A 23,660-nucleotide genomic window follows, 5' to 3' on the forward strand; every position below is an offset into this window, starting at 1 on the left:
GCAGCGGAGGGTGCAGAGCTTGTGGCCGGGGTAGTGGTAGCCAGGTGGAAAGCATGGCCAGCCGTAGCAAAATGCTTGTTGAAATTCTCGATTATTGTAGATTTATCGGTGGTGATAGTGTTTCCTAGCCTCAGTGCAGTGGGAAGCTGGGAGGAAGTGCTCTTATTCTCCATGGACTTTACAGTGTCCCAAAACTTTTTGGAGTTAGTGCTACAGGATGCAAATTTCTGTTTGAAAAAGTTAGCCTTTGCTTTCCTAATTGTTAGGACATTGTGGTGCCATTTTTGGTTCACTTTCAGTTCTTCATAATTCCCAATGGTTCAATCTCCAACTGAGCTGGATGTGTTGGTGTCAATCATCATGTTAGCTCTTTTTCTGTTTGCATAAAACATGTCTGACCTGAATTAAATTACATAGGTGAGAGGGGAGTATGTTGAGCCATTTTTTACATTCAGCCACACCCGTTGCTGACAGGTGTATACAATGAGCACCCCGCCATGCAATCTCCATAGACAAACATTGACAGTAGAATGGCCTTACTGAGGAGCTCAGTGACTTTCAACGTGGCACCGTCATAGTCAGATCGTCAGATTTCCTGTCAACTGTAAGTGATGTTATTGTAAAGTGGAAACATCTAGTCTAGGAGCAACAACGACTCAGCCACAAAGTGGTAGGCCACACAAGCTCACAGAACAGGACCGCCGAGTGCTGAAGCACGTAAAATTCGTCTGTCCTCGATTGCAACACTCACTACCGAGTTCCAAACTGCCTCTGGAAGCAATGTCAGCACAATAACTGTTCTTTGGGAGCATCATGAAATGGGTTTCCATGGCCGAGCAGCTGCACACAAGCCTAAGATCACCATGCGCAATGCCAAGCGTCGGCTGGAGTGGTGTAAAGCTCGCCGCCATTGTACTAAGGAGCAGTGGAAACGTGTTCTCTGTAGTGATGAATCACGCTTCACCAACTGGCAGTCCGATGGACAAATCTGGGTTTGGCGGATGCCGGAGAACGCTATCTGCCCATAGTGCCAACTGTAAAGTTTGGTGGTGGAAGAATAATGGTCTGGGGCTGTTTTTCATGGTTCGGGCTAGGCCCCTTAGCTCCAGTGAAGGGAAATCTTAACGCTACAGCATACAATGACATTCTAGACGATTCTGTTCTTCCGACTTTGTGGTAACAGTTTGGGGAAGGCCCTTTACTATTTCAGCATGACAATGTCCCCGTGCACAAAGCGAGGTCCATACAGAAATGGTTTGTCGAGATCGGTGTGGAAGAACTTGACTGGCCTGCACATAGCCCTGACCTCAACCCCATCGAACACCTTTGGGATGAATTGGAACGCCGACTGCGAGCCAGGCCTAATCGCTCAACATCAGTGCCCGACCTCACTAATGCTCTTGTGGCTGAATGGAAGCAAGTCCCCACAGCAATGTTCCAACATCTAATGGAAAGCGTTCCCAGAAGAGTGGAGGCTGTTATAGCAGCAAAGGGGGGACCAACTCCATATTAATGCCCATGATTTTGGAATGAGATGTTCGACGAGCAGGTGTCCATATACTTTTGGTCATGTAGTGTATTTCAGGATGATGTGTATCCCTGGAAATAATCAGAATTCATGTAAACATAACAGTTTTCAAAACATAGCTTGTCCAAAAAGAGTATGGGTATGGGGTAAGTTTAGCATTGAGCCGCCTTGGGGTAAGTGTGTGATGATGTCCTGTGACATTGGGTCATGTAGCTGGTAGGTCAAAGTTTAATTCATGGAATGGGGGTGTGCTATATCGTATATCTTAAATGTATGCCTATATTCAGATATAGATCTCTCTGTTCAAAATCACTTACCTTTCCATTTCTTGACCAGCTGTCTGGGACAAGGATGTTGTTTCAGTGTGCCAATTCAATTCATTTTGAGGCTGCTAAGCCCATGAAATCAGTCTGCAAAATGATTTACATGTTTGGCAAGCTCAGACTCCATGTCATCAGAGAAGACCTTGTGTGCCTCTGGTACTCTATCGTTGCAGGTTGTAAGGCAACAAAATAGGAAAAATGCCAAGGGGGTGAATACTTTCGCAAGCCACCATACATGTTCGTTTTATTTTTTGTCAATGTGCCTCTTCAGTGTCATTCAGTCTTTTGTCATCCCTTGCTGCTGCTCAAGGGTACTTCTTCTCTTATGTCACTTCCTTGGCTGCTCTCTCAAGAACCTCAAGGGTGGCTAGACCACAGGAGGTTGGTGGCACCTTAATTGGGGATGACAGACTCATGGTAACGTCTGGAGCGGAATCGGTGGAATGGTATCAAACACATGGTTTGATGCCATTCCATTGGCTCTGTTCCAGCCATTATTATGAGCCATTCTCCCCTCAGCAGCCTCCACTGGTAGGCCCCTGCTTGTTTTACTTTTGTATGCACGGGGCCTGATGCGCTGTAACAATAAGTTAACATGCATGACACGTTGCAAAAATACTATGCATATTAAACATGAAACTGACCAAATGTAATCATTTGTTTGGTGGCCATTGGCTCAACTTGCCCCAAGGCAAACATTTTTACTATATTAGCCCACACAGCTACAAGGAAGCACTTTCATGCTAGGTTTAGGACCTCATATTGTAGCTTGTAGACAACCCAACTGATGTACAAAACAATCGTAAAACTATCCACTTTGGTTTAGACACAAGCATCATGAAACCTATAACACAATAAATTCATCTGACTTTGTGAAAATCTGTTACCTAACTTGCTTACCACTTTTTCAATGTGGATTCTTAATAATAATAATATGCCATTTAGCAGACGCTTTTATCCAAAGCGACTTACAGTCATGTGTGCATACATTTTTACGTATGGGTGGTCCCGGGGATCGAACCCACTACCCTGGCGTTACAAGCGCCATGCTCTACCAATTGAGCTACAGAGATTCTTCCTTCACAGACTATGAAATGATGACCTCTTTCTAAATATTTGGTCACATGATTCATTTTGTGTACAGTTTCCTAAAAACAAGGGGTGGCTCAACAAATCCTTTCGCTCAATTTACCCCACTCCCCTACCAATAAATAAGGTCATTTTTTTCCCACTTTTCAGCAACCCAGACACTTCCACTCTGGAGTAGATAACTGCCAGTTTTGGTTGGTAGTGACACATTTGTTCTCTTGAAAGAATGAATTGAATCAATAATGTACAAGTAAAAGCAAAAAACAGACACATTTACTGTAAAGTTTACAGTGTAATAAAATGCTCCTCTGGAATAGTTCATTTATTATAACTCCAAACAAAAATAATCTCTACAAAAACTATTCAAATAATGTCATATAATATTGATACTTTGTCGATTTCTTTTTTTTTCTCTCTTTTCAGACTGTTGATAAGTTAAATTCTGTTTTACTCCTGAATACTGTGTGAAGATAAAATCTTGCTAAACTGTGGCGACACACTCATTCCTATAACAACCATAATAGTGACAAAAATCTTAATATTGATAACCCTCTGGATATTGTAACAATTATATGTATAATCTCAGCGTCTGTCGGTGGGCTCATAAAATACAATAATGACTGAAGAAGATGATGAAATAAAAAATGGAAAAGGTGAAAACAAGTCTGTCATTTTGAGTCGAAGATGTGAAACCTGGTTTACAGTCTATTCTACTTAGGCCTCAGCAGCGAATCCCCTCCCAGTCCAGCCCTCCCCCAAGTCTAGCCAAACACACTCCCCGTCTGTCCGTCCGTCTGTCTGTCTGTCCGCAGCAGTAAGTGCAGGGTCTCAAGAGAAGAGGGGCGCATTAACTCAATGAATTAAGACAAAGGAAATGTACTTGTTACATCAGCCATTTCCTCCCTCCCTTATCTTCTTCATAGTGAACAGTAGTGATTTAAAGTGTTAAACGGACAGTCTTTTGCTCGTTTAATAATTATTATGCTTTTTGGTATGAGTTCGAGATTCCTCCAGCTCAAGTTTAAAGGGAGAGAGACAGGGGGGTTGGTTGTCTGATTTTCCTCCATCTTCCTCTGAAGTCATTCTCTCTGTTCTGTCATTCTCCCGTTTTACTCTCACACGTTCCCCTGGCCAGTGAGGTGTGTGTGTATTTGCAGACCTTTCCCAATCTTCCCTCTCTAAGGATTGTCCACACACACACAACAGTTCCCCCTGTGTTTGAGGGGGCAGCAGGTGACTCAGTGTGCAGTTAAAGTGGCCAGAAGGTGGGGTAGCAGGACGCAGAGCAGTAGTGGGACGAGGAGGTGGAGGTGGGCGGTGCAGGCAGTGTTGCAGGCCTTGTCCCCCTCGCAGCGGGACTGTTGGCACAGCACGCCCTTAAACTCTGGGGGACAGATACACTTCTGGTTCTGGGAGCACGTCCCACCGTTCTGGCACAGGAGCAGCTCCTCGTCACACACGTTGGCTGCGGGAGGGGGGAGGGAGAGAGAGGAGGAGGGAGGAGGGAGAAAGGGAGAGAAGCAGATAGAGAGGTGAAGGAAGTGATAGAGAAGGTGTGGATGGAGGTAGAGGGAGGAAGAGGATGAATGCGAGAGAGGGGGTTGAGGAAGGTGATTGAAGGAGAAAAAGGGACGCGGGACAGAGAGGGAGATGTAGTGGCAAAACGACAAGGTTCCATGAAAGATAAAAAGAGGATGGGGGAGGAATAAAGAGAGGAATAAGATAGGAGAGAGCGATGGGGGGAAGATGAGAAGAGGAGTTTTGCCACAGAAAGAACAAGATGGAGAAGAGAAATGTAGTGAGAAGGGAGAAATGAGAGAGAGAGAGAGAGAGAGAGAGATATGAATTCTCCAAGCCTAGCCTCGAGCTCGGCAACAAGTAACACCTGCCTTCTCTTTTCTGCCATCTTTTTTTCCCGTTTGTTTGGAGCATGCACTTTCTCTGAATCAGATTAATGTCTTTATTTTTGTTCAGAAGACTCTTATAAATGTCTTATTTGTCTGTAAATCACAGGCTGAATGAAAAAGCTGTAAACGCGGTGGGGAAGAACATGCTAGCAGTTTTTATACTGTACAAGATATTTCGCCTAAAAACGTAGTATGTGTTTATGAGAGAGGGTGTGTGTGTGTGTGTGTGTGTCACAGCGTGTGTGCATGCTTCGCGTGTGTGTGTGTGTGTGAACGTGCGTGACGGAAAGACTTGTGAAGATTTGTGGGGCATGTTGACAAAGCTTTTTTGTTCTGGATCTCTCTGTGTGAATCATGCTTCCGTTGCATGTTTCTGAAAGCGACCGAAAACGTTTTTACTCTCTCACGTTAATCTAAATATGGGATCCACTATGCACTACTGATTGACCCAATTGGCTAACTAACAAACTGCAGTAAGGAGGGATTCCAAAGCCAGCCTCAAAGAGAAAAGGAGGCAGGGGCTGTATGTGTTTGAGACATGGCCCTGACTCTATGGTATATGATAGGGGGAAGGAGGCTTCATGAAATAGGGTTAAGTTAAGGTGTAAATGAAAGGAGCAGGTGATGCTACTAACGAGGGAGATAACGAGGGAGATATGGATGATAGGATGAACACGACATATTCCCTACAACATTTCGCATTTCATACACACACTCTATCCCTCCCACACACACACCCAAGTGCATCTCTCCCCCCTCCCCCTGTATACTCACAGTAACACCCTTGTTTCCAGTAGTACCCAGGGAAACAGTCGTCACACTTGGGCCCCGTAGCGCCGTATTTACACTGGCAGAAGCCTGTCCCATTACACCGGTCATGGACAGAACCCATCTGGTTACAGTTACACTCTGGAGAGGAGAGAGGGGGATAGAGGGGAGAGGGGGAAGAGGGAGAGGGGAGAGGGGGATAGAGGGAGATGAGAGATGGGAGAGGATAGATGAGTTGAGGGGGGAGAGAGGGAGAGGGGAAAGAGGGAGAGAGGAGATAGGGATAGAGGGAGATGGGATAGAGGGAGATGGGGGATAGAGGGAGAGGGGAGAGAGGGAGAGAGGAGATAGGGATAGAGGGAGATGGGGAGATGGGGAGAGGGGGATAGAGGGAGAGGGGGAGAGAGGGAGATGGGAGAGAGGGAGAGGGGAGATGGGGAGAGGGGGATAGAAGGAGAGGGGGATAGAGGGGGAGGGGAGAGGGAGAGATAGGGAGAGGGGAGATGGGGAGAGGGGGATAGAGGGATAGGGGGATAGAGGGAGAAAGAGATGAAGGGAGGCAGGCATGTTAGAAAATATATTTATCTGTAAGTGAAGTTAATTTGGTGTATGTATGCATGTGTAAGACTCTCTCTCACTCTCTCCTGTATTGATTCGATGCCAGTCTCTGTGTGTCAGTAGCCTGGCATGTGAGCTAATGGGGCCTCATTTGTGCTGACTTCAAAGCCTGGCCCTGTGTGTCCCCCCCACTGTGACAGGGTTATCCTCCTACAGCCCCCCTCCTACCCTCCTCCTGACCCTCCTCCCAACCCCCCTCCTACCCACCTCCAGCCCCCCTTCTACTCTCCTCCTGCACTCCTCCAACCACCTCCAGCCCCCCTTCTACCCTCCTCCAGCCCTCCTCCTACATTCCTCCAGCCCCCCTTCTACCCTCCCGCTAACCTCCTCCAGCCCCCCTCCTACCCTCTTCCAGCCCCCCACCTCTCACCTGCAGATGGACTACATCAACATTACAGTCAGCTCCACAGAGAATCCAGGAGGAATAATAGTCTTATCTCAGTGAGTCAGTGTTTTTACTGTCTTTATCTGTTTTGCAGTTTTTTCTGGCAGTATTGTTTGGAGATGGAAGTGCTGATCTCGCTAAACTGTATTTTTGATCAATGACGTCTTGGTGAATCAACATTTCACACTGTTTGTTTGTGTAACACACATAATGCCTAATGATTATTCTGCAATAAATGCAGACACACACACACACACACACACACACGAAAACACATGCACACACACACACAATGACACATATACACATACACACATCCCCCCCCGACTCACACACCCCCATGCGCATGCACACACACACACAGCGACTGACCGATGCAGACACCCTCGTCGTCCAGTTCGGCGGACGCGTTTCTGAAGTAGCCCAGTCTGCAGTGTTGGCAGTTCTGTCCTCTGGTATTGTGCTTGCAGCTGACGCACGTCACGATGTTCAGGTAGTCTATGTAGCTGCAGCGGTTAGAGTGGCCGTAGCACTCACAGTCTGGGAGCAGAGAGGACAGTTAGAGTGGCCGTAGCACTCACAGTCTGGGAGCAGAGAGGACAGTTAGAGTGGCCGTAGCACTCACAGTCTGGGAGCAGAGAGGACAGTTAGAGTGGCCGTAGAACTCACAGTCTGGGAGCAGAGAGGACAGTTAAGAGTGGCCGTAGCACTCACAGTCTGGGAGCAGAGAGGACAGTTAGAGTGGCCGTAGCACTCACAGTCTGGGAGCAGAGAGGACAGTTAGAGTGGCCGTAGCACTCACAGTCTGGGAGCAGAGAGGACAGTTAGAGTGGCCGTAGCACTCACAGTCTGGGAGCAGAGAGGGAGAGTTAGAGTGGCCGTAGCACTCACAGTCTGGGAGCAGAGAGGACAGTTAGAGTGGCCGTAGCACTCTTTTTTTTTTTTTTTTTTCTTTTTTTTCTCTGGGGAATGGATCAGCTTAATATTGCAGATAGATTGTATCTTCTATCAATGTAATTGTCTGCATCACTTCCAATCCCCCTATTTTTTTTTTTTTTTTATATATATACTCCCCTTTATTACTTTTCAACCCCACCATCCTTTCCCTACTTGGAGTAAATTAGTGAACAACAATGCCCAGGTCTCTACTTCCGGTCTATACTTACTATCTACACCTTATGGACACAGTTAATTTTACAATAATTCTATTATATATATACATATATATATACATATACATACATACATACATATATATCATTATTATTATTATTATTATTTATTTATTTTTTTGCTCCTGAACTACTTCTACTCTCAACCTCTCCGATCGCTTTTCATGATGTCCATCCGGTTTGCTTCTATATGCCATATCTTTCTAACTGTGCTCTTTCCCAAAAGCTCCCAACATACAGCCTATATACTTATTATGGACACAGTATGCTTTACATTATTAGCTATCTTTGTTATTATTTGTTGTTATTTGTTATTAGTCCCATCCTTCAGCTCTATTCAATACCTCCCATCTATCTCTTAACACCATCCATATCGGATTTCTATTTGCCATATATATTTCAACCGTACTGTGATGTTTTACAATAATTCTGAACCTTTCTATTCTCATTGCTTCTACAGATTGAGAGTTAAAAATAAACAGCTTTGCTAAAAGTATTATTATATTATTGATTGATTGACTATGACTTTTCAGATCACCCAGTAATGCTATCTGCAAGGTTAGTTCCAGGTAAATATTGCAATCCTTTAGCCATTCCTGGACCAGTGTCCAAAAACAAGCTACAAATGGACAGAACCAAAACAAATGGTCCAATGATTCCGTCTCTTCACAGCAAAATCTGCAGAGCTGGGAGGATTGTATCCCCCATATAAATAACATTCTATTGGTAGCAAGTGATTTTATATAATAATTTAAATTGAAAGATTCTAATTTTTGAATCCGGTGTCGTTTTGCGTGTCAGTTCATAAACACTATGCCATGGGATCGGTACATCAAAGATCTCTTCCCAACTATTTTGCAATCTATATGGGACGGCTGTCAATCCTTTGGTCCTTAAGTGAAACTGATATATTTTTTTATTTATCACAGTTTTCCTTAACCAATTATGTTCTTTAATGCAAGGCCGACAGACAAGTTCCTTACTTTCTCCCCCTCCACTTTCCTCTTCCATTTTTGCGGTAATGCTGCCATTATTTGGTTGTAATTTTGGGTAGAGCAGACATTTCCATATGTTTTTGTTAGCTGCATGTCGTCATAACTCCACCAGTCCTACCGATGATATCATTTACAAAGATTATACCTTTTTTAAACATTCTGTCAAAAAATAAAGGTTTTTTGTCAATTAGTATATTTGAATTTAACCACAATATTTGTTGCATTATTTGTTCTGTCGTTTCTGGAGGATTAAATTGAAATTGCAACCAACTTTCTATGGCTTGTTTTAGAAATAGTGACATTTGGGAGATTATTTCCTTTTCAAATAACTGAAAGTGTGAGGTTGTAATCTGGAATAAAGGGAAAAAGGCCTTTCTTGAACATTGGGTGAGACAATCTTACTAATTTGCTTGAGAACCAGTTCGGATTTAAGTATAACTTTTGTAAGACTGAAGCTTTTAGTGATAGGTCTAATGCTTTAATATTTAATAATTTCTGTCCTCCGAATTCATATTCATTATATAAATATGCTCTTTAATTTTGTCTGGCTTGCCGTTCCAAATAAAATTGAATATTTTTTCTCATATAATTTAAAAAACTGTTCGCTAGGCGTAGGCAAGACCATAAGCAAATAGGTAAACTGTGATAATACTAATGAGTTAATCAGGGTGATTTTTCCACAAATTGACAGGTATTTTCCTTTCCATGGTAGTAAGATCTTATCTATTTTTTTTTTTTTTTTATTAAAATTTATTGAAGTGAGATCATTTATTTCCTTTGGGATATGTATTCCGAGTATATCCACATCACCATCAGACCATTTTATTGGTAAACTACATGGTAATGTAAAAATTGTATTTTTTAGTGATCCAATACGTAATATAGTACATTTGTCATAATTTGGTTGTAATCCAGAGAGGTTAGAAAATGTATCTAGATCCTCTATGAGGCTGTGGAGGGATTCTAGTTGTGGATTTAAAAAAACATGAATCATCAGCGTACAATGCCACCTTTGTTTTTAAGGTCTTTATTTCTAATCCTCTGATATTATTATTAGATCTGATTTTAATCGTTAACATCTCGATGGCCACAATAAATAGATATGCCGATAGTGGACAACCTTGTTTCACTCCTCTTGACAGTTTAAAACTTTCTGAGAAATAGCCATTATTTACTATTTTACACCTAGGGTTACTATACATGATTTTGACCCATTTTATAAGAGATTCTCCAAAATTGAAATGCTCCAGGCATTTATATATAAACCCCAGTCGAACTTTATCAAATGCCTTTTCGAAGTCTGCTATGAATAGCAGGCCTGGTTTCCCATATTTTCCATAGTGTTCTAATGTTTCCACTACTTGCCTTATATTATCTCCAATGTATCTTCCATGTAAAAACCTGTCTGATTAGAATGAATAATATCCGGCAATACCTTTTTAATTCTATGCGCTATACATTTTGCTAGGATTTTTGCATCACAACACTGAAGTGTAAGGGGCCTCCAATTTTGTAAATGGACTGGATCTTTATATTTTCCACTTGTATCCTGTTTCAGTAATAATGAGATCAGTCCTTCTTCTTTGAGTGTCAGATAATCTACCATTTACATAGGAGTGGTTAAAACATGCTAATAACGGTCCTCTTAGTATATCAAAAAGGTTTGGTATACCTCGACTGGTATGCCATCCAACCCCTGGAGTTTTCCCAGACTTAAAGTCTTTAATTGCATCCAGAAGTTCCTCCTCTGTAATTTCACCTTCACATGAGTCTTTCTGTGTGGCTGTTAATTTGACATTATCAATAGAAAAAAAATCTCTACAATTAGCTTCAGTTAGAGGAGATGGAGGCGACTGAAAAGAAAACATATGCTTAAAGTACTTTGTTTCTTCCTTCAAAATGTCATTTGGTGAATCATGGGTGACTCCGTCAATTGGCCGTAGCACTCTTAGTCTGGGAGCAGAGAGGACAGTTAGAGTGGCCGTAGCACTCACAGTCTGGGAGCAGAGAGGACAGTTAGAGTGGCCGTAGCACTCACAGTCTGGGAGCAGAGAGGAGAGTTAGAGTGGCCGTAGCACTCACAGTCTGGGAGCAGAGAGGACAGTTAGAGTGGCCGTAGCACTCACAGTCTGGGAGCAGAGAGGACAGTTAGAGTGGCCGTAGCACTCACAGTCTGGGAGCAGAGAGGACAGTTAGAGTGGCCGTAGCACTCACAGTCTGGGAGCAGAGAGGACAGTTAGAGTGGCCGTAGCACTCACAGTCTGGGAGCAGAGAGGACAGTTAGAGTGGCCGTAGCACTCACAGTCTGGGAGCAGAGAGGACAGTTAGAGTGGCCGTAGCACTCACAGTCTGGGAGCAGAGAGGACAGTTAGAGTGGCCGTAGCACTCACAGTCTGGGAGCAGAGAGGACAGTTAGAGTGGCCGTAGCACTCACAGTCTGGGAGCAGAGAGGACAGTTAGTGTGGCCGTAGCACTCACAGTCTGGGAGCAGAGAGGAGAGTTAGAGTGGCCGTAGCACTCACAGTCTGGGAGCAGAGAGGAGAGTTGAGGTGATGGACAGTGGGACAGTCTGGGAGCAGAGAGGACAGTGGGACATAGGACAGATGTAGATCCAGTACATGGCCGGACAGCAGGCCACAGAGACTGAAGGCGGAATTAACTTAATAGTGTTTTCTGTATTGCATGTGTTACAATGTATTGGCTTTCTAGTGTTTTCTGTATTGTATGTGTTATAATGTATTGGCTTTCTAGTGTTTTCTGTATTGCATGTGTTATAATGTATTGGCTTTCTAGTGTTTTCTGTATTGCATGTGTAATATAATGTATTGGTTTGTATGCTGACTTCAAAGAATGAATGTCCATATAAATGGACAGTATATTGTATGGTATCGTATTACATAATGAGCCATAGAGATGGTTGTAGCAAGGTTGTGGTATAGTGGAGACATGGTATAGGTGGGAAATGTTAGAGATGGTTGTAGCAAGGTCGTGGTATGATGGAGACATGGCATAGCTGGGAAATGTTATAGATGGTTGTAGCAAGGTCGTTGTATGATGGAGACATGGCGTAGGTGGGAAATGTTAGAGATGGTTGTAGCAAGGTCGTGGTATGGTGGAGACATGGCTTAGGTGGGAAATGTTAGATGATGATCCCACTGAGAAACGGTCTCTCTGGACCACCAAAAAATGAACGATTTGGGAACGCTTCAAATATCGTAACCTGTGTTTGTCCATCTGCGAGTCAATGAAACGACGAGGAGGCCTTTTGTCTTTGTGTCTGACTCACAACTTGTTAAAGAGACTTCAGATAACTCACCCCCTCCCTCACCTCCCCAAGACAGGTGAATGCTGACTGGGCTTTATCAAGCTCTACTGACAGCAATCTATACTGGTGTGTGTGTGTGTATTTCAGGGGGAGGTTGTGTGTGTGTGTGTGTGTGTGTGTGTGTGTTGTCCTGTGTGTATGTTTATTTGCGTGTGTTTTGTGCATACATGCGCATGTGTGTGTGTGTGTGTGTGTGTGTGTGCATATGTGTGTGTGTGCACCCGTGTGTGTGTTATGGGTGGGGATTTGTTTGTGTTTTAATGCAGGGAAGATTAAAGAGGCCTGGTGTAAGAAGATCCTCATTCCTGACACAACTTATATTTCCCATTATACAGTAGGTCTTAATCTCTTCTCTATCTATCTGATGCTTCTATAGTTTCTATACTGCATCCCAAATGGCACCCTATTCCCTATGTAGTGGACTACTTTATGACCAGGGCTCATAGGATTGTGGTCAAAAGTAGTGCACTATGTAGGAAATAGGGTGCCATTTGGGACACAGTCTTTACCTGCTTGTACATATGATACTGTCTGTTCTATAATCCTCACTCTGTGCAGTCCACTCATAGAGAGGGTGACTTCCTTCAATGCCCCCTAAGTTGAATTTGATATGGTAAACCAGGAAGTACAATAAAATACAATAATATCATCATAATCACCTGGTTTTATGAATGTATTTACAGACCAATGTAGAGCGTCCCCAACCAAAGTTTCAAAAAGTTAATATGCTGAAAGTCGAAAAATGAGAGAGAAAAAAAGGTATATATTTTTATTCAAAACAAGACAATATCTCAGACAGTAATATCTCCACATATTTCAAGATCAGCCTCTCTCCGTGTGCGAGTGAGAGCGAGAGCGAGAGAGAGAGAGAGAGAGATTCCTCCTTCCTGTGATATTGTTGGCTGAGGTTTGTACCTAATGAAGGTTTTATTAAGCTTTAGAAGTCGGCTGCAGTGTGTGTGCGCTACGAGGCATGGCTGTCCTCTAAAGAGACGTTTACCAGGCATGTTTATGCAAATACACATTTGAATGCACATTAAAAGTCTAAGTTTAGCTGTTTAATCAGCCATCACATTATTATTTTATTATTGTTTGGTTGATGACGCCGCTGAAATATTGATGAGCTGTTTTGAGTGGGGAACCGCCGGTGAGAAGAGAGTCACATAAAACGCAAACACACACTCTCTCGTTCACACACACACACACTCACACAGATGCACACACATACACACACAAACACAAACACACGTACACACACACATAAAATGCTTCTCTCAGCTATAAAATAAGGGTTAGGGGAGAAACGTTACATTGTAATTAAATATAAATGCCCAATTACTCCACAGACGGTAGAGAGGGAGAGCGCCGGGACATAGTTCCACAAATGTACGCAAAGTCAAGATGGGACTTTATTTATGGAAGGCTGTAAAAGAAAATAGTAACAAGGGAGATACTGTTATTTTGAAGGTTTTGTAGGCCTATATTCGTGGATAGTTGTTAAATCTGGGGGATGAAATGATATCTGACACAAATCATTACGAGAAGTGTTGGACAGGGAGCAAATGGAGCTGTTTTAATAGTGATGAATAGTGATAGCAATGACAAGATAGTGACAGTGAATACGACATTTTAATGCTTACCTTGTGAGCCAAACAATACCAATATGATGATGAGGAATGACACAGTCAGAAAAGGAGAAAAACTAAAACATGCAGAGAAAAGGAATCTTTCCACAGTTTTTGACACCAATCTGGTCATTCAGACAGTGACCATGTCCAAAAACTGTCCACATACTGTTCTCTTTGATGCTACTCTACTACTGACTCAATGCTACTCAACTGACTCAATGCTATTCAACTAACTCTAGTGACTCAATGCTAATCAACTAACTCTAGTGACTCAATGCTATTCAACTAACTCTAGTGACTCAATGCTATTCAACTATCTCTAGTGACTCAATGCTATTCAACTAACTCTAGTGACTCAATGCTAATCAACTAACTCTAGTAACTCAATGCTATTCAACTAACTCAATACCACTCTACTAACTCTTCACTAACTCAATACCACTCTACTAACTCTTCACTAACTCAATACCATTCTACTAACTCTACTGACTCAATACCACTCAACTGACTCTTCGCTAACGCAATACCACTCTACTACCTTTTCACTAAGTCAATACCACTCTACTAACTCTACTGACTTAATACCACTCTACTGACTCTTTACTAACTCAATACGACTCTACTAAATCTTCATTAACTCAATACCACTCTACTAACTCTACTGACTCAATGCTACTCAACTAACTCAATACCACTCTACTAACTCTTCACTAACTCAATACCACTCTACTAACTCTTCACTAACTCAATGCTAGCTACTCCACTAGCACCACTGACAAAACAGGATTCCATGATGCTCCAGTCTCCTGTAAGCATCCTCAGTCACTCCCCTGCTAGCTATTCTTGTTCGGTGTCTTACCTTTGAAATCATTGTATATGATCCCATACAACTGTCTGGCCTCAGGCTCTCCTCCTGAGATCAAAAGCTTGAGAATCCCTTTAGGAGATGAACAAATCTTTGTTTTAGATGGGTTTCCTAGATCCAACCTGAGTCTGCACCCCAGCGCAACACGTAAACAGCCCCTGCTAGAACACACAATGTAGCCTATGGGCTACCTACTGTCTCTGCATGTTACAGTGCATTCGGAATGTATTCAGACCCCTTGACTTTTTCCACATTTTGTTACGTTAGTCTTATTCTAAAATTGATTACATACATTTTTTCCCTCATCAATCTACACACAATACCCCATAATGACAAAGCGGAAACAGGTTTTTAGAAATTTTTGCAAATGTATTTAAAAAATAAACAACAGAAATACCTTATGTATGTATGTATTCAGTCCCTTTGCTATGAGACTCGAAATTGAGCTCAGGTGCATCCTGTTTCCATTGATCATGCTTGAGATGTTTTTACAACTTGATTGGGGTCCACCTGTGGTAAATTCAATTGATTTGACATGATTTGGAAAGGATCACACCTGTCTATATACAGTGGGGGAAAAAAGTATTTAGTCAGCCACCAATTGTGCAAGTTCTCCCACTTAAAAAGATGAGAGAGGCCTGTAATTTTCATCATAGGTACACGTCAACTATGACAGACAAATTGAGGGAAAAAAATCCAGAAAATCACATTGTAGGATTTTTAATGAATTTATTTGCAAATTATGGTGGAAAATAAGTATTTGGTCACCTACAAACAAGCAAGATTTCTGGCTCTCACAGACCTGTAACTTCTTCTTTAAGAGGCTCCTCTGTCCTCCACTCGTTACCTGTATTAATGGCACCTGTTTGAACTTGTTATCAGTATAAAAAGACACCTGTCCACAACCTCAAACAGTCACACTCCAAACTCCACTATGGCCAAGACCAAAGAGCTGTCAAAGGACACCAGAAACAAAATTGTAGACCTGCACCAGGCTGGGAAGACTGAATCTGCAATAGGTAAGCAGCTTGGTTTGAAGAAATCATCTGTGGGAGCAATTATTAGGAAATGGAAGACATACAAGACCACTGATAATCTCCCTCGATCTGGGGCTCCACGCAAGATCTCACCCCGTGGGGTCAAAATGATCACAAGAACGGTGAGCAAAAATCCCAGAACCACACGGGGGGACCTAGTGAATGACCTGCAGAGAGCTGGGACCAAAGTAACAAAGCCTACCATCAGTAACACACTACGCCGCCAGGGACTCAAATCCTGCAGTGCCAGACGTGTCCCCCTGCTTAAGCCAGTACATGTCCAGGCCCGTCTGAAGTTTGCTAGAGTGCATTTGGATGATCCAGAAGAGGATTGGGAGAATGTCATATGGTCAGATGAAACCAAAATATAACTTTTTGGTAAAAACTCAACTCGTCATGTTTGGAGGACAAAGAATGCTGAGTTGCATCCAAAGAAGACCATACCTACTGTGAAGTATGGAGGTGGAAACATCATGCTTTGGGGCTGTTTTTCTGCAAAGGGACCAGGACGACTGATCCGTGTGTTACGGATACAGGTATCCTGTGTTTTTGTGTGTTTCTCTCCTTCTGCCCTAATCACAGGTGTCCTGTATGTTCCTGATTGGTGGTCGTTGAGGTGTCTGCTGATTGGACCAATCAGTGAACATTCCTGTGCATTGCACCACCTGTTACTCGTTTGTTCAATCACACATCCCATTGTATAAAAACCAGTCTTGTGTTTGTTGAGAGAGAGAGAGAATATTTCCGTATGTGAGTATGGACACGGTGGTGTCCTGGTTTTGATTACTCACTAAGTTGCTGTTTACTATGATTGGTATTCTGTTAGACTACTGTTTTGTATGTGAGTAATGGATACTGTGATGTCCTTTGTTTAGAGTACTCACTAAGTTGCTGGTTACTCTGTTTGGTAACTATTGTGTGTTTCTGGGAAAAGGGGAGTTTGAGCTAGCTGCCCTTGGGCATACATTTCCCGTAGAAAGAACTGTCTATAAACACTAGTTAGACCTGAGCGGACCACCCACTGTATTTTTGTATGGTAGCAGTAGCCTAGCGGTTCTTCAGGCAGGCTAGATCAGTTTAGGGGGTTTTACACTATTGTTTCATTTCTTGGGTCCTGCTCAGCCCTTTTTCCCAAACCCTTACCGTGTGTTCTGAAATAAACCATTTGTGTTTGACGGTAGTTCATGGTTGTTGTGTCACATTTGTTCTCACTGCTCCATGCCACACTCCTAATTTGCATAATTTATGTTACGGGTCTCATGTCCATCCACCCTAGACGTTTAGAGCCACGGGGTTCGTAACACCGTGTAAAGGAAAGAATGAATGGGGCCATGTATCGTGAGATTTTGAGTGAAAACCTCCTTCCATCAGCAAGGGCATTGAAGATGAAACGTGGCTGGGTCTTTCAGCATGACAATGATCCCAAACACACCGCCTGGGCAACGAAGGAGTGGCTTCGTAAGAAGCATTTCAAGGTCCTGGAGTGGCCTAGCCAGTCTCCAGATCTCAACCCCATAGAAAATCTTTGGAGGGGGTTGAAAGTCCGTGTTGCCCAGCGACAGCCCCAAAACATCACTGCTCTAGAGGAGATCTGCATGGAGGAATGGGCCAAAATACCAGCAACAGTGTGTGAAAACCTTGTGAAGACTTACAGAAAACGTTTGACCTGTGTCATTGCCAACAAAGGGTATATAACAAAGTATTGAGAAACTTTTGTTATTGACCAAATACTTATTTTCCACCATAATTTGCAAATAAATTCATAAAAAATCCTACAATGTGATTTTCTGGATTTTCTTTCCTCATTTTGTCTGTCATAGTTGACGTGTACCTATGATGAAAATTACAGGCCTCTCTCATCTTTTTAAGTGGGAGAACTTGCACAATTGGTGGCTGACTAAATACTTTTTTTCCCCACTGTAAGGTCCCACAGTTGACAGTGCATGTCAGAGCAAAAACCAAGCCATGAGGTCGAAGGAATTGTCCATAGAGCTCCGAGACAGGATTGTGTCGAGGCACAGATCTGGGAAAGAATACCAAACAATTCTCCAAGAACACAGTGGCCTCCATCATTCTTAAATGGAAGAAGTTTGGAACCACCAAGACTCTTCCTAGGGCTGGCCGCCCGGCCAAACTGAGCAATCGGGGGAGAAGGGTCTTGGTCAGGGAGTCAACGGTCACTCTGACAGAGCTCCAGAGTTCCTCTGTGGAGATGGTAGAACCTTCCAGAAGGACAACCATCTCTATAGCACTCCACCAATCAGGCCTTTATGGTAGAGTGACCAGACGGAAGCCACTTCTCAGTAAAAGGCACATGACTGCCCGCTTGGAGATTGCCAAAAGGCACCTAAAGACTCTCTGACCATGAGAAACAAGATTCTCTGGTCTGATGAAACCAAGATTGAATTCTTTGGCCTGAATGCCAAGCTTCACGTCTGGAGGAAACCTGGCACCATCCCTACGGTGGTTCCATGCTGGGGATGTTTTTCAGCGGCAGGGACTGGTAGACTAGTCAGGATCGAGGGAAAGATGAACGGAGCAAAGTACAGAGAGATCCTTGATGAAAACCTGCTCCAGAGCGTTCAGGACCTGCGACTGGGGAGAAGGTTCACCTTCCGACAGGACAACAACCCTAAGCACACAGCCAAGACAACGCACGACTGGCTTCGGGACAAGTCTCTGAATATCCTTGAGTGGCCCAGCCAGAGCCCGGACTTGAACCCGATCTAACATCTCTGGAGAGACCTGAAAATAGCTGTGCAGCGATGCTCCTTGAGAGGATCTGCAGAGAAGAATGGGAGAAACTCCCCAAATACATGTGTGCCAAGCTTGTAGCATCATTTTACATTTGAGTCATTTAGCAGACGCTCTTATCCAGAGCGACTTACAGTTAAGTGAGTGCATACATTTTCATACTGGCCCCCCGTGGGAATCGAACCCACAACCCTGGCGTTGCAAACGCCATGCTCTACCAACTGAGCTACATCCCTGCCGGCCATTCCCTACCCTGGACGACGCTGGCTAATTGTGCGCCGCCCCATGGGTCTCCTGGTCGCGGCCGGCTACGACAGAGTCTGGATTCGAACCAGGATCTCTAGTGGCACAGCTAGAGACACATACACAAGAAGAGTTGAGGCTGTAATCACAGCCAAAGGTGCTTCAACAAAGTACTGAGTAAAAACCTGTTTTTGCTTTTATCATTATGGCGAATTGTGTGTAGATTGAATAGGGGGGGGAAAACTATTTAATCCATTATAGAATAAGGCTGTAACGTAACAAAATGTGGACAAAGTCAATGGGTCTGAATACTTTCCAAATGCACTGTACAGAGAGGTAGGTCCATAGAGCTATAACTATGGAAAGGGTGATGTTATAGAGCGGAGCCCCAATGTCCTGGAATGGAACAGTTTCTCAGACATCTTGCTTGAGGACAGTTCTAAACCAGCTAGTTTCAACTTTATGGGTTGGTCATCATCACCTAGTTATACAGTATTAAGGATATGGCTTGGGAGAGATGGAGTCTACTGGATCCTAGCCTACAGGGTATGTACACTACACACTAGCCAATGTACAGTACTTGAGTTCTACCTTTCTTTTTTGCATACTCTCTCTCCTCTTCACTCTCTTCCTCCTCCCACTTCTTCTTCTTCTCCTCTCTCCCAGGGGGCTCTAAGGTCTCCTGACCCCAGCTTTCCCATTCAGGGGTTTCAAGAACTTCCTCTGGATCACCACAGAGGAAGAGTGAGAGATCTGAAATCTATTTCTCTACAGGTTGATTAGTGCTGTCTGACTGACTGCTCCCAGTAGCTCCAACTTCGACAGGCTTCAATGGATCAACAGCTCTACACGTTGACTGGTCATGTCTGAAGGAGGATCTACTGTACTCCATCTTGTATTTGCTTTTGAAATATACACATCTATGCACTGGTCTATATACCAACTCACACATTCACTAGCACTACACACTAGCTCCATACATGTACAGCTCATCTAGGGAAGATACCTTCAGTGTTTCTTTCTGTGTCCTCCTTTCTCCCCTCCTCTTGCTCTCCTTCTTTCTCAGAGGGTTTTCCCGTCTCCTCTACTTCAGGCGTTTGTCACGTTCGTTTAAGGACGGGTCAGACCAAGGCACAGCGTGAAATGCATACATGTTTATTTCAACGATAAACACACAAACAAAAACAACAAACCAACGTAACGTGAAGTCCTCAGGCTAAACACAAAACAAGCCTACACACGGAACAAGATCCCACCACTAATGATTGCCAATAGGCTACTAAAGTATGATCCCCAATCAGAGACAACGATCGACAGCTGCCTCTGATTGGGAATCACACCCGGCCAAACATAGAAACACAAACCTAGAAAGAGAACATAGAAATAACAACATAGAACTCCACACCCTGACTCAACATACTAGAGTCCCATAAGTCAGGGCGTGACAGTACCCCCCAAAGGTGCGGACTCCGACCGCACAAACCTGACATAACAGGGTAGGGTCCGGGTGGGCACTCCGCCTCGGAGGCGGATCCGGCTCCGGGCGTGACGACCACATTCTCTCAGCCTCCCCGTTGCGCCCCTTGTCTGGTCTGGACCTCGGCGCACTGCTTCCCCTCTCCTTCCTCCCACGATGTACCAAGCCCTGTCTGGACCCTGGTGTGGGAGAACCCGAACCTGGAGAGGGGCTGACGTCTGGGTCTGGACTGGAGCCGCTGACCGGAGCTGGACTAGGCACCGGTGGAGCGGACTGCTCTGGCTCCCGACTGGAGCCGCTGACCGGAGCTGGACTCGGCACCGGTGGAGCGGACTGCTCTGGTTCCGGAGTGGATCCGCTGACCGGAGCTGGACTGGGCACCGGTGGAGCGGACTGCTCTGGCTCCGGAGTGGAGCAGCTGACCGGTGCCGGCACCGGTGGAACGGGCACGGGCCGTGCCGGACTGGACACACGCACCACTGGTCTGGTGCGAGGAGCAGGCACGGGCCGGACCGGACTAGGAACACGCACCACTGGCTTGGTGCGAGGAGCAGGAACGGGCCGGGCCGGACTGGCGACACGCACCACTGGCTTGGTGCAGGGAGCAGGCATGGGCCGTACCGGACTGGGAACACGCACCACTGGTCTGGTGCGAGGAGCAGGAACGGGCCAGGCCGGACTGGGGACACACACCACTGGCTTGGTGCGGGGAGCAGGCACGGGCCGGACCGGACTAGGAACATGCACCACTGGCTTGGTGCGAGGAGCAGGAACGGGCCGGGCCGGACTGGCGACACGCACCACTGGCTTGGTGCGGGGAGCAGGCACGGGCCGTACCGGACTGGGAACACGCACCACTGGTCTGGTGCGAGGAGCAGGAACGGGCCAGGCCGGACTGGGGACACACACCACTGGCTTGGTGCGGGGAGCAGGCACGGGCCGGACCGGACTAGGAACATGCACCACTGGCTTGGTGCGAGGAGCAGGAACGGGCCGGGCCGGACTGGCGACACGCACCACTGGCTTGGTGCGGGGAGCAGGCACGGGCCGAACCGGACTGGGAACACGCGCCACCGGTCTGGTGCGAGGAACAGGAATGGGCCGGGCCGGACTGGGAACATGCACCACTGGTCTGGTGCGAGGTGCAGGAACGGGCCGTGCCGGACTGGGGACACACACCACTGGCTTGGTGCGGGGAGCAGGAACGGGCCGGACCGGACTAGGAACACGCACCACTGGCTTGGTGCGAGGAGCAGGAACGGGCCGGGCCGGACTGGCGACACGCACCACTGGCTTGGTGCGGGGAGCAGGCACGGGCCGTACCGGACTGGGAACACGCACCACTGGTCTGGTGCGAGGAGCAGGAACGGGCCGGACTGGCGACACGCACCACTGGCTTGGTGCAGGGAGCAGGCATGGGCCGTACCGGACTGGGAACACGCACCACTGGCTTGGTGCGGGGAGCAGGCACGGGCCGGACCGGACTGGGAACACGCGCCACCGGTCTGGTGCGAGGAACAGGAACGGGCCGGGCCGGACTGGGAACATGCACCACTGGTCTGGTGCGAGGAGCAGGAACGGGCCGTGCCGGACTGGGGACACACACCACTGGCTTGGTGCGGGGAGCAGACACGGGCCGTACCGGACTGGGAACACGCACCACTGGCCTGGTGCGAGGCACAGGAACGGGCCGGGCCGGACTGGGAACACGCACCACTGGTCTGGTGCGAGGAACAGGAACGGGCCGGGCCGGGCCGGACTGGGGACACACACGACTGGCTTGGTGCGGGGAGCAGGTACGGGTCGTACCGGTGCTGGCGCACGCACCACTGGCTGGTGCGAGGAGCAGGAACGGGCCGGGCCGGACTGGGAGCACGCACCACTGGTCTGGTACGAGGAACAGGAACGGGCCAGGCCGGACTGGGGACACACACGACTGGCTTGGTGCGGGGAGCAGGTACGGGTCGTACCGGGCTGGCGACACGCACCACTGGCTTGGTGCGAGGAGCAGGAACGGGCCGGGCCGGACTGGGAGCACGCACCACTGGTCTGGTACGAGGAGCAGGAACGGGCCGGGCCGGACTGGGAGCACGCACCACTGGTCTGGTGTGAGGAGCATGTACGGGCCGTACAGGACTGGTGAGGTGCACTGGAGACCAGGAGCGTTGAGCCGGCACAACCCGTCCTGGCTGGCTGCCCACTTTCGCACGACACGTGCAGGGCGCTGGCACAGAATGCACTGGGCTGTGCATGCGCACTGGCGATACAGTGCGTATCTCCGCATACATGGGTCCCTCAATTAACCCACGCTCCTTATGTTGCCTAACCAGCTCCTCTCTCCGTGCATCTACTTCCTCCTTCTCCCTACGAGCCTCCTGCAGTGCCTCCTCTTGAATGGAGCTCTCCCGCTCTATTCTCGCTATCAGCCCCCGTAATGTGGTGGCCTCCTCTCTTACCCTGCAGATCCGATCCTTCTCTCTCTCTCGGCAATCCTCCTCCAGTGAGGACTCCTCCGGGAGCCCCCACGAGTTAGGGAACAGAAACTCATCGTCGTCGTCATCCTCCGACTCCTCAGTATAAAACTGTTCCCACTCTTCTTCCCATGGTCGTAGGGACTCAACCTGGAAACCCACCGGGTGCAGTGGTCGGGGCTCTTCTCTCTCGCTCCCCGACCACTCCTTTAGCCCCCCCAAATTGTTTTATTGGGGCTGCCTCTCGGGCTTCCTCCTCAGCCGGTGCCTTCTGTGTTGCCGTTGCTCCTCTCCTGCCTGGGCATCTACCTTCGCCCAGGGTCCTTTCCCCGCAAATATCTCCTCCCAAGACCAAATCTTCCCCACCTGTGTCCAGGGTGTTTGCTCCTGGGCACGCTGCTTGGTCCGTGTTTAGTGGGATCTTCTGTCACGTTCGTTTAAGGACGGGTCAGACCAAGGCGCAGCGTGAAATGCATACATGTTTATTTCAACGATAAACACACAAACAAAAACAACAAACCAACGTAACGTGGAGTCCTCAGGCTAAACACAAAACAAGCCTACACACGGAACAAGATCCCACCACTAATGATTGCCAATAGGCTACTAAAGTATGATCCCCAATCAGAGACAACGAGCGACAGCTGCCTCTGATTGGGAATCACACCCGGCCAAACATAGAAACACAAACCTAGAAAGAGAACATAGATATAACAACATAGAACTCCACACCCTGACTCAACATACTAGAGTCCCATAAGTCAGGGTGTGACAGCGTTGGAGAGACTGTGAGCACTAATGGGTCACATCATTCATTCATTTGTTTGTTCATTAGTTTTTTTGTTCGTTCGTCCTCTGTTTGTTCATTCATCTATTCATTCATCCATCCATGCATCCATCCATTCATGATACTATTGTACCTAATGAATCCAGTCTAGTTCATAGGAGCGCAATGAGTTATAAAACGACTAACTAATGAAGTCCAATCAAATCCTACACAATGACAGATACCTTCTGCCTCAATCTCCTTCTCTTTCTCCATCAATTCTTCCTTTTCTCTCTCTCCCTCAGAGGG

The 23,660-nt window shown here is 46.2% G+C and overlaps 1 protein-coding gene across 1 annotated transcript in view; it reads right to left on the reverse strand.

Moving 5' to 3' along the window:
- Positions 1-3,249: 3,249 nt before the first annotated feature.
- Positions 3,250-23,660, reverse strand: part of ntng2b (netrin g2b) — a 133,117-nt gene continuing 112,706 nt past the window's right edge. Inside the window, exons 6-8 of the mRNA XM_041897645.2 lie at positions 6,991-7,158; positions 5,622-5,756; positions 3,250-4,405 (exon numbers count right to left, since the gene is read on the reverse strand). Coding sequence (XP_041753579.2) covers positions 4,179-4,405; positions 5,622-5,756; positions 6,991-7,158 — 530 coding nt within the window. The 3' untranslated portion in view covers positions 3,250-4,178. The remainder of the gene's footprint in view (positions 4,406-5,621; positions 5,757-6,990; positions 7,159-23,660) is intronic.

The sequence above is a fragment of the Coregonus clupeaformis genome, chromosome 15, assembly GCF_020615455.1.
Source record: "Coregonus clupeaformis isolate EN_2021a chromosome 15, ASM2061545v1, whole genome shotgun sequence".
Lineage (NCBI taxonomy): Eukaryota > Metazoa > Chordata > Actinopteri > Salmoniformes > Salmonidae > Coregonus > Coregonus clupeaformis.